The sequence below is a fragment of the Galeopterus variegatus genome, unplaced genomic scaffold (genome assembly GCF_000696425.1).
Source record: "Galeopterus variegatus unplaced genomic scaffold, G_variegatus-3.0.2 Scaffold933, whole genome shotgun sequence".
In the NCBI taxonomy this organism is placed as follows: domain Eukaryota; kingdom Metazoa; phylum Chordata; class Mammalia; order Dermoptera; family Cynocephalidae; genus Galeopterus; species Galeopterus variegatus.
In genome coordinates, this window is record NW_007727044.1 from 230717 (window position 1) to 246109 (window position 15393).

General features: G+C 51.7%; 1 protein-coding gene across 1 annotated transcript in view; it reads left to right on the plus strand.

Annotated features, from left to right (window-relative positions):
- The window catches only part of OLFML2B (olfactomedin-like 2B), a 35265-nt gene extending 20745 nt beyond the window's left edge, over positions 1-14520 (plus strand). Inside the window, exons 5-8 of the mRNA XM_008573558.1 lie at positions 1994-2219; positions 4126-4662; positions 12734-12910; positions 13440-14520. Of these exons, the coding sequence (XP_008571780.1) occupies positions 1994-2219; positions 4126-4662; positions 12734-12910; positions 13440-14041 (1542 nt within the window). The 3' untranslated portion in view covers positions 14042-14520. The remainder of the gene's footprint in view (positions 1-1993; positions 2220-4125; positions 4663-12733; positions 12911-13439) is intronic.
- Positions 14521-15393: the final 873 nt, after the last annotated feature.

A 15393-nucleotide genomic window follows, 5' to 3' on the forward strand; every position in this document is an offset into this window, starting at 1 on the left:
CTCTGAAGGCTGGCAGCCCTGGGCCTTCTTGATAGTTGAGTGACTTATTAGGTGTCCCTTTCAGCCACTTAATTGATTGGCTTTCAACCAAATTGCTAAATAACTCTGAGCCTCTGTTTCATCATCTGTAAAATGTAGGTAATAATATCTACTTTGCCCCATTGCTGTACGGATTAAAAATAAAATAAAGGGACATGGCCATAATAGATGTCCATTAAAATATAATCACCACCGACTCGGTATCCCCTACACCTCTAGTTGAGATCACTTCACCAGCAAGAACAGGGAATCAGGGGGGCGGGGGGCAGGTGGCAGGAGTGGGGATACCCAGGGCACAGTCGGGCAGGTTGGCCTGTTTCTTCTGGGCAGCTCTTTGGCCTCAGCCAGATGATGCTGGCAGAAAGGTGTCCCCTGTCTTCCAGGAATCAGTCACCACTGTGTGCTGGGGAGAGAGATATGCATATTTAGGAACTGCCATATCTGTTGTACCATCAGGATAAACTCTCTTGTCATGGGAAAACAAGTACAGACTAGGGGGTATGGTTGGCAATGAAGACTCTGAGTTTTCTCCAGGCCAAATTTTAAAGGTCAAAACAAGAGCCTGGTTTGCTTCCTCTTATACAGAGTTGACCATGATGGCTGGGTCCCTGTAGTCAACATTGAGTGACTGAAGGCCCTGCCCTGCCTCAGGGCACTGGGCATCTGAGCACACAGGTTTTGTTGGCACATGGGTTCTGCTGCCTGGGTAGATTTCACCCAGGTCTAGAATTGTGGGATTTAAGGTAGCTCACCTGCCTCCTCCTGGCTAAGTAGGGAGGTGGCTCCTGGCTTAGGTGGCTGCAGGAAGCCCCTTCTTCATTATTCGGCCACTGGAGTCCTCATGAGAGCAGGGCTGGGCCACACTCCTCTCAGGATCCCACGCTTCCCTGATGGAGCCAGTGCCTCTCAGGAGCCAGACCCACCTGCGCCCTGACTTTGAGCACAGCCGCTTTACAAGCTCTGTGCCAGAAGTCTTTTGCTTTCAAAGGTGGGTGATTGTAATCCTGGGCAGGGAGTCTGACCTGACGGGACAGTGCAGGGCCCTGAGACCCTGCTGCAGTGTAGACACAAGAGGCTAGTCCTTAGGCGGCAGCTCCGTGGAAGACAAGGTCGTCCTTCTACATGACCAGAGCCAATGCAGTGTCTTTCTCAAGGTGCTATCGAGGTGCCCAGACACAGGTCATGGGCTGCCTACTTTAAAGCATCATTTGATGTGACAAAATCAAATGCTAGTCACAAGTGTAGACAGCTCCTTAGGATTTTTTATGTCCCAGTGACTGGAGTACATAGGGCATGGGGGTGGGGGACTGAACAAGAGAGAAGAATGCTGAGCTGGGTCAAGGCCCAGCCAAGGACTTGGGACTTTCTTCTGTATGCCGTAGGGAGGGTTTGGGGGTTGGGGAATGATGTGTTTTAGGAAGCCCATGCTGATAGCTGTAAAAGCAATCAGGCTTCATCCTGAGGTGACATCATCAGGCATCATGTCCCAGTGGGCACCCTTCCCCTCACATGGATCTCTCTGGAAACAACTTATACCAGATCTAAGTCACTCAGCTTTCCTGCAGAGCTGGGAGGAGAACTGCATTCTCTGGGCAGTATAGTGTCAAGGTTAGAGACACCAATTCTGGAGCCTGACTGCCTGGGTTCCAATCCTGCGTCTTTCACTTACCTGTTGTGGAACCTTGAGCAATTTACATAACCTCTCTGTGCCTCAGTTTCCTAATCTGTAAATGAACATGATAAAAATAGGTCCTCCCTCACAGGACTGATGAGAAGATTAAATGAGTAAAACGTGTAAACATGCATAAAGCACTTAGAACAATACCTGGCTCTGAGGGAGTTCTGCTGTTATTAGTTATGTTATTAGTAATACCTCAGCTCCAGCATTGTCCCCCCGACCACTGCTTTCCTGACCCGTGACCAGAACTTCCCTTATGTCCCCTCTGATGAGCAGTATGAAGAGCGGTTTCTGCAGGAAGAAACCGTGTCCCAGCGGATCAACTCCATCGAGCTCCTGCAGACACGACCCCTGGCTCCGCCCGAGGTGGTGAAGCCACAGCGGCCCCTGCAGAGGCAGGTACACCTGAGGGGCCGGCCAGCCTCCAAGCCCACCATCATCCGGGGCATCACCTACTATAAAGCCAAAGTCCCTGAGGAAGAGAATGACATGGAAGAGCAGCGTGAGTTGGGGTCAGCAGGGCTGCCCCAGAGGCAGGGCCGGGGGTGGGAGTGAGCATTTGGACCATGTGGAAATGGACTTACCGGGAGGCACACACCCCTTCCACGGTCTGATTAGTGCTGCAGCCCCACCCTGCAGTTACAGGTTATCCACAGTTCTTGCCACATTTCCTCGCAACTTGCAGAGTGGCCTTGGTAAGTCACTTCACTTCTCTGGGCTTACAGAATACTGCGTGGCAGAGCATGGCTGAGCTGCCAGGGGCTTCATTGCTCTCCAGTCCAGTTGTCCCTATTTGCAGATGAGGAAAGCAAGGCTTAGGGGGGATGCCTTGCTCAGAGCCACATGGTGGGCTTCTGCTTGTTCCTCCCTCCAGGGGCCCTGAGCTGCTTCTCTGAGTCTCCTGTACCTCCCTTGTGATGTCCATACTTCTTACCTTTTCCCAGAAATAGATTATCCTTTTCCCCATCATCTTTATCTTGTTTCCTTAACACATTCTCCTTGCCACCTGCCTCCTCCTCTTGTCTTCTGTCTTTTCCTTGTCCAGACCCCCAGAGGGTCCCCAGCCTGCTCTCCCCCAACCTTGCCTGAGCCAGTTCCTTTCCCTGTCAGGTCTAAAGCTTCAGTCCCCGACGCGTCTTCCTGCTTCTGCCTGTGCCTCTGTCCATTCTGTTCTCTAGCCAGTGGCTGGCATAATCGTTTTGCCCATTTTGCAGTGTGTTTGTCTCTTTTGTGTTATTGATTTTGGGGAGTTTTTTTTACATATTGCAGATACAAGTCCTTTGTCGTCATATGCATTGTGAACATTTTCTCCCTGCCTGTGGCTTGCATTTGCACTTCCTTAATGTTGTTTTTGATGAGCACACGAAGTCCATTTTATTGCTTATTTCTTTCATGGTGAGAGGTCTCTATCCTCTGTGAGAAGTCTTTGCCTCCCTATATTCCATCTCTGCTCAAAACCCTGCAGCCTCCCCCATTTCACTCAGAATAAAAAGAGAAGTCCGTGCACAGCCCTAGGCTGCGCATGACTCGGCTCCTGTTCTCTCTCTGACCTCACCTCCTGTCACTGTCCCTCCCACCCTCTGCTCCGGCCTCACTGGCCACACTGCTGCTCCTCAGCCTCAGCAGGCATGTTCCGGCCTCAGGGTCTCTGCGCTGCTGTTCTGTCCCCCTCGAGCTCTCTCCACTCCCATAGCTGCTTGGCTAGCTCCCTGCCTCCTTCAGGCCCCTGCTCATTTCTCTGTCTCACTGAGTCCCATCCTGACCACTTTATCCATTACGGCAGGTTTCCTTTCCTTCCCAGCCTTCTTGACCCTGCTTACCCTGCTCTACTGTTTTCCCTTAGCACCTTCAAACGTACAATCTGTCTATTGCTTATGTCTCCACCGTTAGATAGAAGCTCCGTGAGGTCAAGGATCTTTGTTTTGCTTACAGTTGTTGTACATGTTCCTCTACTGTTTTCCCTTAGCACCTTCAAACGTACAATCTGTCTATTGCTTATGTCTCCACCATTAGATAGAAGCTCCGTGAGGTCAAGGATCTTTGTTTTGCTTACAGTTGTTGTACATGTTCCACAAACATTTGTTGTATGAACAGACTGGATGACTAATGTCCTTCCAGCCATCAGGGGTCATAGCCAAGACCGCGCATCCTAGCAGGGAGCCCTGCGTCCTGGATGCAGGAGAGCAGCAGTCTGTTCAGAGAGAGCCTCCGGGAAGTACAATGTCCTTCTGTCTGTGCTCATTTTCACCTTCTTCTTCTAAAATCCCAGCTGGGTTCCATCTCTAAATGAGGCCGTTATGTTGACGGAAGGAGGCCTCTTATTAATCTGCCAATTACCACACGCTCTTGACCATCTAAAGGTTGTTCCTCTCCCCACGCCACAAATGGAACTTGTGTTTGTTTCACAGAAGACGAGTTTTTCAGTGGTGACAATGGAGTGGATTTGCTGATTGAAGATCAGCTCCTGAGACACAATGACCTGCTGATGAGTGCCACACGGAGGCCAGCAGACACTCGTCATGGCACTGCTGTGACAACTGACCCGAGCACTCAGACCGCACCTTTCTCCTCAGCACTGCCGCAGGCCTCCTCCACAGCTCCCGGCGTCACTGACCCTGCTCTCTATACCTCAGCTGGACAGCTCTCAACAGCATTCCAAACCACCACAGTGCTTCCAGATCCCCCAGGGGATACGGTCCTTCAACCTTCTACTCAGATACCAGCCACCACTGTGGCCCACACAGCTACCCAGCACCCTCTGGCCTCAGCCTCTGAAGCAGTGACTCCTGGGGATGCATTTGTGGAAACTACACACCAGGCCCCAGCACCGCCCACCACAGTCAGGACAGACTCACTGGGGAAAGACGCTACTGCTGGGCAGGGTACAACCCCTGCCAGCCCCACCCTGAGCCCTGAAGAGGAAGATGACATCAGGAATGTCATAGGTGAGTTCATTCTACCTGGCCTTGGTCTGTGGGTCAGTTCAGGTGAAAGGTTGAGCCAGGAAATAGGTTGAAAGGAAAGAGAGGTGAGGGAGTCAAAGTTCTTCATAAAGAAAAGCAAGTGGGGATACGTCTTTGGCCAGTGATTAGTTTTAACAGCTAGAGTTGACGTATTCAAAGCATGCCAGTGACAAGAACGGGAATCTCCTTTCTAAAATACATATAAATCAATGGAGCCAAGATCTCACCTTTATTAGTCAGTTTTATAAACATTCGTAGAGCACTTTCTGTATACTAGGCTTTGTGATGGGTATTGAGGTCTCTGGTGATGACTAAGTTAAGTTCTCTCCAGTCAGTTTACCAGGCCATGAAATGACAAAGGATTCCTCCTGGGGGGAAAGTCCCAGAATCATAGCAGAGTGGGAGCAGGGGAGTAACCAGTGCAACGGGCTCCAGTGCAAAATCCCATGAGCCCCAGCCCTGGGGAGCATGGAAACATCGTGGCATAGTGTGGCTAATGCTGTCACAGAGGGATGAGAAACGGAGAAAGAAGGAGCACCAGCTTGGCCTGGTTGCTAGGAAGGCTGGGGAAGCTTTTCTAAGGTGGTATCATTTGAGCTGGGTTTTGAAGGATGAATAGGAGTTTTCTAAGCAGAGACAGGAAGCCTTCTGACTGTTAGGTTCAAAGGAGCAAGGTTTGTTCCAGAAGCATGAAGAACGCAGCCCTATTCTGTGTGTGGGAGCTCCGTGGCCACAAGATGACTCAGGACAGTGAAACATGAGTGGGGAGAGGGAAAGAGAACTAGGAAAGGAAAATGGGAGCTAGTTCTCTTCCCAAAAGAGCTAAACTGAAGATTAAGTCACCACTGATAGTGACTGAGAAATGACACTATTGAATAATAATTTCATCAAAATACTTGTTAAAAAATACGCTTTTGATTTGACTCTTAGCTTCTGGTTTGCCTTATACGTATCTTTCCCTTCTTGCCATTTTCCGTTCCCTTGGCAGCCTCATTCCCAATCCCTCCTCAGAATGAGGTGCCAGCTGCTGCCAGAGACGAGGTGGTGGGAGGAGCACCTGCTGCTGGGAGCCAAGCTCCTGCGCCACAGCCTGGTCTCTGCCATTGGTATCTGTGTGATGTTGGCCAAATCCCTGCCCCTCTCTGGGTCTCAGTTGAAAGTAGAAATTTGCTAAGGACCATTTCCTCCATTATGTTCTATGGTTTTCTGCAGGAAGTTTAGCAGGCCATGATAGGGCAAGGGATTTCACTGGGAGAAAATCCCAGAATAATGGCCAAATGGGAGCAGGGAAATAGTTAGTAAAAATGGATTCTGGGGCAAAAATCTCATGAACTCTGGCCTGGAAAATGCTAAGCAAAAAGGCAGTTATTGGGCCTCAGAGGTTGGTGTGGGAGCGGGAGAGAGTGTTTTTCTTTTTCTTCCATGGTGGGAGCAAACTAACCAGAGAGAAGACGACCGGCTCCTCACTGCCTGAATTATCAGTCTTCTGAAGCTATGGGTCCTGTTTAATTTCCGCAGAATGCTCTGGGGTCTGAGCAGAGGCTCCCCCACTCACACCAGCTCTGAGGAGAAGACGACCGGCTCCTCACTGCCTGAATTATCAGTCTTCTGAAGCTATGGGTCCTGCTTAATTTCCGCAGAATGCTCTGGGGTCTGAGCAGAGGCTCCCCCACTCACACCAGCTCTGAGCAACCTGGACTTTGTGCTCTTGGTACCACAGTCCCTGAGCCCAGCACCCCACCTCCCCCTCTGCCATGGGAATGAGCTCCCCTGGACCCCCATACCTCCACCACTTCAGCTTAGTGTCACCCTTGCGTGGGAGGAAAAGCTCCTCCAGATATTTAGAAATCTGTCCCCCACAAACCCTCCCCACGTAGCTAGAACACTAACAGTGAAGACGGGCTGCAGCCAGGACCCGCACACCTTGTCTGTCTTCAGGCGATGGCCAGGCTGGGAGCCTTCTCCCTCGGTGACTTCCTGGCCAGGCGTGGAGTTCTCCACCTCCAGCCGGGGTCCCAGCACCTCTTCCCCTGGGTTTTGCTACCAGCAGGCTTTTCTAGCATAACTCCTGAGATGTACCTTTCTGGGGTTCTTAGGACTCTGCCCCCCTGCAGTAACCTGACTGAGGTGCTGATGTGCAGACAGAGCAACCCTGTGTCCCGGCAGCCATTTACCTAGTGGTGGGAGATGGGTGACAGGGTGTAATTTCTCCTGTGGTCAGTATTCTATACAGCTAGACAAACATCGTCATGCAGAGGATGTAAGGTTCACTTAAAAACTCACCTCAGGGTTTTTTAGAAGAGCTGGGTTTCTTGCCTCTTGTGTCTTCTGCAGAAAAAACATGCATGTGGACACAGATGTGGTGTTGTCTTCAGATACCAAGGGGTAAAAAGAGAGGGTGGCACATTGAAGAAGAACGGTTTGGCTGTTCCATTGGTGTGGAATTCTGACAAGTTTGTTTTGAGGAATCATTTTTAGTTGTTCATTGCTGTCAAGTGCCTCCCTGTGGCTGCTGTTAGTGTGGATGAGATTTTATTACTGGAACCTTCTCTGCAGACCCCCTAACTTGCCTGCACCTGGCTGAGTAAGACTCTCATGTGCTGACATCTCCCAGTCATCAGTTAAATAAAAATCATTTGGCTGAAACAGACACAGGCCACTGATTTGCGACCTGGGAAGGGTTGTTTCTGTTTGATTTCTGGTAATTTTGATTTTTGAGCTATTTAAGATGTAGTTTTAAACAGGGCTGCTTTTAAAAGGAATTTCTTATCCCAGGGTTTCCAAACCTGATTTTGTGATGTCCTAAGATGGCTACCATTATCCTCAGGGGAGTTATAAAATTCCCAGAAAAATTCCCAAAACAAGTAAATTAGAATTTATTTTTGGTTGTGCAAACAAGCACTTGGCTGTAGCGTAGGTCTAGGTCAAGGAGCGGAAAGGTCCCGTCAGTGATGGGAGCCGGGGCCTGGGAAGAGATTGATCACCCTCTGAGGTGGCACTTCTACTCCAGCAGCCCCGGCTTGGGGAGGGCTTCTCAGGCTACTGCCGAGGGATAAAACAGTTGTGTCGCGTGGCCAAGGCTTTGCAGATTCCCAGACTTTCACAACTACAATTCCTGATGTGTTTTTTAGAAGGGGCTGGCTTGGGGCAGGGGTGGGGGGTGGGAAGAGCAGACAAAGAGGGCAGTCAGTTTATGACAATACCAGAGAGCCTGTCTCATATTTGAATCTAGAAAATATCATGATCTGTAAAGAATGTCTCTCCCACAAAGCATGTGACCTTAACAACCCCCGAGGCTTGGCTTTGCCACTCTGGCTGTGGTGTGATGGCCATTCACGTCAGGGAGCCTGGTCTAGGATAGTGCCCAGACTCAGTGGCCCTAAGTCACTTGACAGGCAGCTCCCTTCCCCCAACCCCATGGGCACACTCTGTTCTCGGTCTCTGCCGACTCCCCTAGCCTAGCCCCTCAAACCACTGGCAACTTCAGTTATCTTGTAACATGGGGCCTCTGGCCCTAGAAATAAAAACATGAAGTGGAGCTGTTCCTTGTAAGCGGATAGGGAAAAAGTCCAAGCCTCTCCACAAGGCTAAAGAGTCCACTTGTAATTCATTCGGCACTGCACTGTGCTAGGCTGCTAAGATCCAGAGTGAGCAAGATGTGGTCACTCCACAGAGGGGCATTTGAGTTTGAGACCTCTGAATAAAGGAAGATGGCAGGAAGTGAGATGGCGATGCAGGAGGGCTGGAGTGCCAGGACGGGGACCCTGGACTTTGCGTGGTGGCTAGAGGTGGTGAGTTATTAAGGATTCAAGCAGATGTGCATCTTGGAAAAGCAGCTTAGGGGCTACTTGTGTGGGGTAGGTTAGAAGGGGCAGAGATGAGCCAGAGAGACCAGCTGGTGTAACTGGTGTGATCAGGCAAGAGTCTAAAGGCAGTGAGGTCTAAACTAAGTCACAGAGGTGGAGGGGAAGGGGACATCAGGGATGATTCGGGTTTCTGGCTTGGTTAATGGGTGGTGTGCCATGCCCTTCTCTAGGACAGGAAATACAGGAGGAGCAGGCTGTGAACTGAAGCAAATGAATTCCAGTTTCAATCCATTAAGTTTGAGGAACCGGAGGACACCCAGGAGAAAAGCAACTAGTAGGCAGTTGGATGTACAATGCTCAGAAGCAAGACCTGGGCAGGGAGTCTTCAGTGAGAGCTGAGTTTGCCCAGTGAATGTGGGAGGAATGAGAAGAGAGGCTAAAAGGGGAGCCGTAAAGAATAACATTTGAAAGCTGGGCAGAAGAGGAGAAACCAGCCAAAGAGCTGGAGAAGGTGTGATCGAGGAGGCGGCTGGGCCCAGAGGATGGTGCATGGAAGTGCAGTGACAGGCAAGCACCTCCTGAGGCAGGGGGTTGGGCGCCAGGGGTGGTCCACAGTTTCTGACCCAAAGAGAGGCCTGACAGGAAGAGAGCACTGAGTGCATCCCTGATAGGCCGTGTGCAAGCAAGCACTTAGCTGAGGCAGCAGTCAGGAGTGTGCAGGCGTGTGAGGAGTGGGGCTGAGGAGGGTGCAGGCGTCAGGGTGACGAGGGGAGCAGATGCTCCTGAGGACTCTGCGGGGAGGCTGGCCCATAGAGTGCCACAGCGGAGGGCAGGGGAGGGCAGGGGGGCTCTTGTTTGCTGGTTTATTGTTTGAGGATGCTGAGATTCAAGCAGGTTTATATGCTGAGGGACCCTGGCAGACTTTGGAGCAGGGCCAGCTGCCTCCCGGGACTACTGAGGATGAGATGAGTTCGTAACAGTAAATGTTAGCCATCGCCATCAACAGTGGCAGCTCTGCTCTGGGGAAACCGAAGATGAGCTGCAGAGAGCAGCTGTCCTCTCTGCAGTTCCTTTGAACTGTCTCGCATCTTCCTGTCATTACCCTTGAAGAGCAGTAAGCATGCAGTTCTTCTCTCCAAGGCTGATAGTTTGCTTCCAAGGGTGGTAGTCAGGAACCGCCCCAGATTCTCAGAGCGTGGTGATGTGTCTGGACCTCATGATTTACTGACCTTCTCCCATGATTCTGTCTTCAAATGCTCTGAAACTACTCGCATCTGTGCTGCTGTTCCTGCCAGGGCTTGTCCACCCTGTGGACTGGCCTGCGCTCACTCTGTCTGAGGGTATGTGGAGATGCGTCCTGAGGTCCCAGGTATCTGGACGTCAGGCTGCAAGCTGGCACTCCCTTCTTGGTATAGAACTAAGGACACCTCCCCTGACCTGAAAAGCTGACTCCATCTGTGTTAGTTTCCTTGCCTCCAAATTGCCAAAAAACTTAGTGGCTAAACACAACAGAAATTTATTTTCTAACAGTTCTGGAGGCCAGAATTCAAAATAAGTCTTATGGGTCTAAAAACAAGGTGTCAGAGGGCTGGTTCCTTCCAGAGGCTTCAGAGGAGAATCTATTCCTTGCCTTTTCCAGCTTCTGGTGGCTGCCAGCCTTCCTTGGCTTGTGGCCACAGCACTCCGATCTCTGCTTCATCTCCACTCATCGCCGCCGCCTCTTTTGTAGTCAGATCCCCCTTTGCCTCCCTGTTATACAGACACTTGTGACTGCCTTTAGGACCCACCCAGATAATCTCCCCATCTCAAGATTCTTGACTTATCACATCTGCAAAGTTCCCTTTGCCACATAAGGTCCATTCACAGGTTCCAGGGCTCAGCCTACCACACCAGTGCAGTAGGTAGGGCATGTGTTATACTTGTTTTACTGCTGAAGAAATGAAAGCCCTGTGATATTATGAAGGCAGCACAGACTTTGGAGTCAGTGGCAGGGCCAAGACCCAGGCCAGGCCTCTGGCTCCCCGCCCAGGGCTCATCTGTAGCCCCACATTGGGGCCACCACTACAGAGCCTTGGTGCTGAGAGGACCCTGTAGGGATTTGGGGTTGTCTAGGGCAGCCCAGGACGTCAAAATTCAGATGGCTCCTGGCTTTGAGGAACCCACCTGCAGTTTCCACGTCTGGTCAGAGAGGGGGCATGGCCACGGCAGCCCTCTGACAGAAAACACCTGGCCTCGCATGGCCATTTGTGAGGTTTTGAGGCATGGGCTGGGGGTGGTATCTTGGTATTCCCGAGACAGGGAATTGGTATCCTTGCTGGGCTCCACCAAGGGAAGGGGACACAGAAAATGCCCTTGCATGGGGAGGGCATGCTAGGGCTCACCTCAGTGCAGAGGGAGCGTGGCTTCTCCACTGGCAGCCAGGGCCCCACTTAGTGCCAGGGAATGAGATATTTTCCATTTTATCTCTGCTGCCAGAGACTTCTGTTTTATTGTGTTGAACAGATGAGCTCAGTTATGGGGGAATGAGGCATTGGCAGATAGGTTCTGTTGTTTGTCTTATAGAGACTGAATCTCTCCCTGCTGTGTCAGACCAGGACCTAATAAACCTCACCCTGAGTTGCCCAAACACTGCCATCCGCACCCAACTGTAGGACCTGCTTGGAAAACAGTGCTCATCCCACTTCCACCCCCTGGCTGCCCCAGACCCAGCTGCCTGCCCCTGTCCTGCGAGCTGTAGGGCTTGGGCTTCTTCCTCAGACCACTTCAGAATGGCAGAACAGATTGGAACAGTTTGGAAATGGGGGCACCCTAGGATTTAGAGAACCCCGAATCTGGACTGTAGGCCTTTGTTACTTTTGTCCCAGGTGAGTGTCAAGAACCAATTGTTCTCATCACCGATGCTCACCTGTGCTGCCAGTCTTGATGGCAGGTGGGATGGGGTTTCTGTGGACCCAGCTGCCAGGAGGGGGTGGAGGGGGCTGAGAGGGCAGGATTCACCTTGTTCCCCACTGCCCCTCTGCTGTCCTCTTCCCATCTCCTCCATAACCCACCAGTGTGGGCACAGAGAGAGCAACATGCCCCTAGTAGTCAGGTGTGACTTCAGTTTCATTCATGGCCATGTTCAATGATAACATTGCATATAAGCATTGCAGGCTTTCAACTTGGTCTAGAACCCGGAATGGCTCTAGTGGCCTTTTAGGGCATCTCCTGGCTACTGGATCACTCCCAAGAACCACTCAGAAGCGTATCACTGAGTTTCTTTCCCATTAAGGCAGACTTGATCTTTGAAGGAGGTTCCTACAACCAGAGTAAGCTTCTTATGCTGGAACTTGGTATCCTGCCCCTGCAATTCCCCAGCAAGGGCCCTTGCATCCTGTTCCCAGTAGTGACAGGGATCTGGGCTTGAATATCCACCACTGGGTCAGGGCTGGTCCCACTGGTCACCCAGCCTCCAACAGCCTGGGTTAGCTCAGCAGCTGGTGGAGCTTGTGTTCCTGGTTACGCCCAGGTCCTCTGGGCATTTTTCATGCTGCTGTATGTTCACCCAGGGGTCAGGCCATCAGCTGAGTGCCTGCGGTGTGCCAGGTGCTGTGTGTGCTGAGTACCGAGAGAACGGATGGAAAAGCCACAGCCCCTGCTCCCTTGTGCTCATGTGCCAGTTGGGGGTGGGCACGGACGTATGTTCACCCAGGGGTCAGAGCATCTGCTGAGTGCCTGCGGTGTGCCAGGTGCTGTGTGTGCTGAGTACCGAGAGAATGGATGGAAAAGCCACAGCCCCTGCTCCCTTGTGCTCATGTGCCAGTTGGGGGTGGGCACGGAGGGACATGCTAAATGACATATCCTATAAGAGAGGTACATTCATGGGACTGTGGGAGCAGGATGGAATAGAGGAGAGGGATGGAATGGATTTCCAGAGGAGGATGTGGTATCAGAAAAGGACTTTGGATCTTTTCTGAGATCTTAGGTGCTTGAGAGAGAGGATTGAGAAGTCAGAGAACAGCAGGAAGAAATCACAGTGGCATGAAAGTGGTCCAGGGTGGGGACAGTGGATGGCTTTGCAGGAGTAGAGTGTAGGGTGGGTAAGAGGAGTAGCAGGAGATGATGCAGTGAAATGTCTGGTGTGAGGTTGGACAGGGCCGTTAGAGCCTGCTGAGGAGCTCAGACTGTAGGTAGAGGAGCCGCCAAAGGTTCAAGGACTGGGGCATTGTTAGATCATCCCAACACCTCCGTCCACTCTTCTCCACCAGGAAGATGCAAGGACACCCTTTCCACAATCACAGGCCCGACCACCCAGAACACATACGGGCGGAACGAGGGGGCCTGGATGAAGGACCCCCTGGCCAAGGACGAGAGGATTTACGTAACCAACTACTACTACGGCAACACCCTGGTAGAGTTCCGGAACCTGGAGAACTTCAAACAAGGTACATGGCATGGGTTCAGCTCAGGCGGCTCCTTCCCTTCCCCACTGTCCTGTTTTAGTCATGGCCAGGCCTCTTTGGGTGGTGATGGTAGACGAGAAAGGCAACACCTTCTTCTGATGGTGAAGGACCTTCCCTGGGAGGGCGGTCCCCCCTTCCACACTCCCTCATCTTCTCTGCTCCTCCAGCTCACCCCTCCTGGGACATGGGACAACCTCAAGTCGGGTCCAGAAGACATCCTCCCTTTCTCGTGGCCCTTGACAGTTTACAAAGCACACTCACATGTATCAGCACCCCTGGCTCCTTGAAACAGCTCAGTGAGGCAAGGGGAAATTGTTATTTCTATATGCCAGATGGGGACACTGAGGCACAGAGAGGTTAAGCAATTTGCTATTTAGCACTAGAGAGTTGCAGAGCCTCACTACAAATCCAGGCTTCCAGATCCCTAGTTAATGGCTCGGCTCCATCTCATAAGCCGCCCTGCCTCTCTGCAACACTGTCTTGAAGCCTGCTGCCCTGTCACCGCCCACAGGTCGCTGGAGCAATTCCTACAAGCTCCCGTACAGCTGGATCGGCACGGGCCACGTGGTGTACGATGGCGCCTTCTACTACAACCGGGCCTTCACCCGCAACATCATCAAGTATGACCTGAAGCAGCGCTATGTGGCTGCCTGGGCCATGCTGCACGACGTGGCCTATGAGGAGGCCACCCCCTGGAGGTGGCAGGGCCACTCGGACGTGGACTTTGCTGTGGATGAGAATGGCCTGTGGCTCATCTACCCGGCCCTGGACGACGAGGGCTTCAGCCAGGAGGTCATCGTCCTGAGCAAGCTCAATGCCGTGGACCTGAGCACACAGAAGGAGACCACGTGGCGCACAGGGCTGCGGCGAAACTTCTACGGCAATTGCTTCGTCATCTGCGGGGTGCTGTACGCAGTGGACAGCTACAACCAGCGGAACGCCAACATCTCCTATGCCTTCGACACCCACACCAACACGCAGATCATCCCCAGGCTGCTGTTTGAGAATGAATATTCCTATACTACCCAGATAGACTATAACCCCAAGGACCGCCTGCTCTACGCCTGGGACAATGGCCACCAGGTCACCTATCATGTCATCTTTGCCTACTGACACCCTTGTCTCTGCAAACAGAAGCACAGAGGGGCCACTAGCACCTTGCGTGTGCGTGTATATGTGTGCGTGTGTGCGCGTGTGTGTAGGTGGGTGTGTGTTATTAAAAAATATATATTATTTTGTATAATATTACAAATGTAAGATGACAATTTGGGTCTATTTTTTTTATGTGGATTGTAGATCAATCCATACACGTATGTGCTGGTCTCATCCTCCATGGTTTGTATTTTTGTGCAAATGAACTTCTCCTTTTGACCAGTAACCACCTTCCTTCAAGCCCTCACCCCTCCGGCTCCCAGATCTCGACTCTTGAAAAGGTTTCTTCCTCGGGGTCTTGCAGGCCGACAACTCTGGGAACAGGAGTGAAGGAGGCAAGAAAGAAGTAAGTGGCCGGAAAAAAGTTTTATGTCTTGGAGAAGTTTTAAAAAACCAGAAAAATGTTTTAAAAGAAATAAAAACTAAAAAGTTTAAGATCACCTTCAGTGCGTTTTGTTTAGCACCACTGCACCTGGCCAGGGGTCGATCCCGCTCCCGGAGGGAGCCGTGGTCTGGCGCTTCTCCGAAGTGTTCTGTTGCTGAGCCGGGAGGGGGCTTCCTCATGGGGGATTTGGAATGACCTGCGCTCTCTTTAATTTTGTGACATTGATCCCTTCATTTCTCTTCTACTGTCACATCAGCTTCCTTGCTCTGTTCTGCTTTTTTTCTGGCCATTTTACCCAAGATGCGGGAACCTGGTCATTCCTTAGTCCTGCTTCACCTGGCCTGGTGTTAGACACTGTGGGAAACAGAAAGCTGAGTGAGTGTGACCTTGTCCCCGCTCTTCCTTAAGAACCTTTCAGTCAATCTCTCTCCTCTTCTCTCTCCTCCCCATAATCCTGTCCTCTGCCTCATCCTGAACGTTCCCATTCAGCCAGGCTTTCCCTCCCACTCCCCTTCTAGGAAAGGGGCCTGGTTCTGAAACAAGGTCCCTGAGGGAAAAGCTTGTGGGACAGGAAAGAGTCACAGCCCTCCCGGTTCAGGGCTGAGCCCTGTGCGGTGCCTGCTGTCCACATGACACAAGACAGGAGACAGAGCAGCTGAAAAAGCACCATCAGGCTTCTCCTGAGGTGGTGGGAGGAGGGCAGAGCCCAGGGGTGGCGTGGAGAGATGAGCACACGATGTCACCACACCGTCCCCACCGTACCCCTCCCCCTCAGTGTAGGGAGCCACCCCCATGCCAGGCCCGACCCGTGCTGCTCACATCTCCTCATCTGGTGGGTGGCTCCCACCCCACCCGTCCACCCCCACTGCCCCATCAGTTTCCCATACTTACACATTTCCAAATATCAGATATCCAAAGGACTTCACTG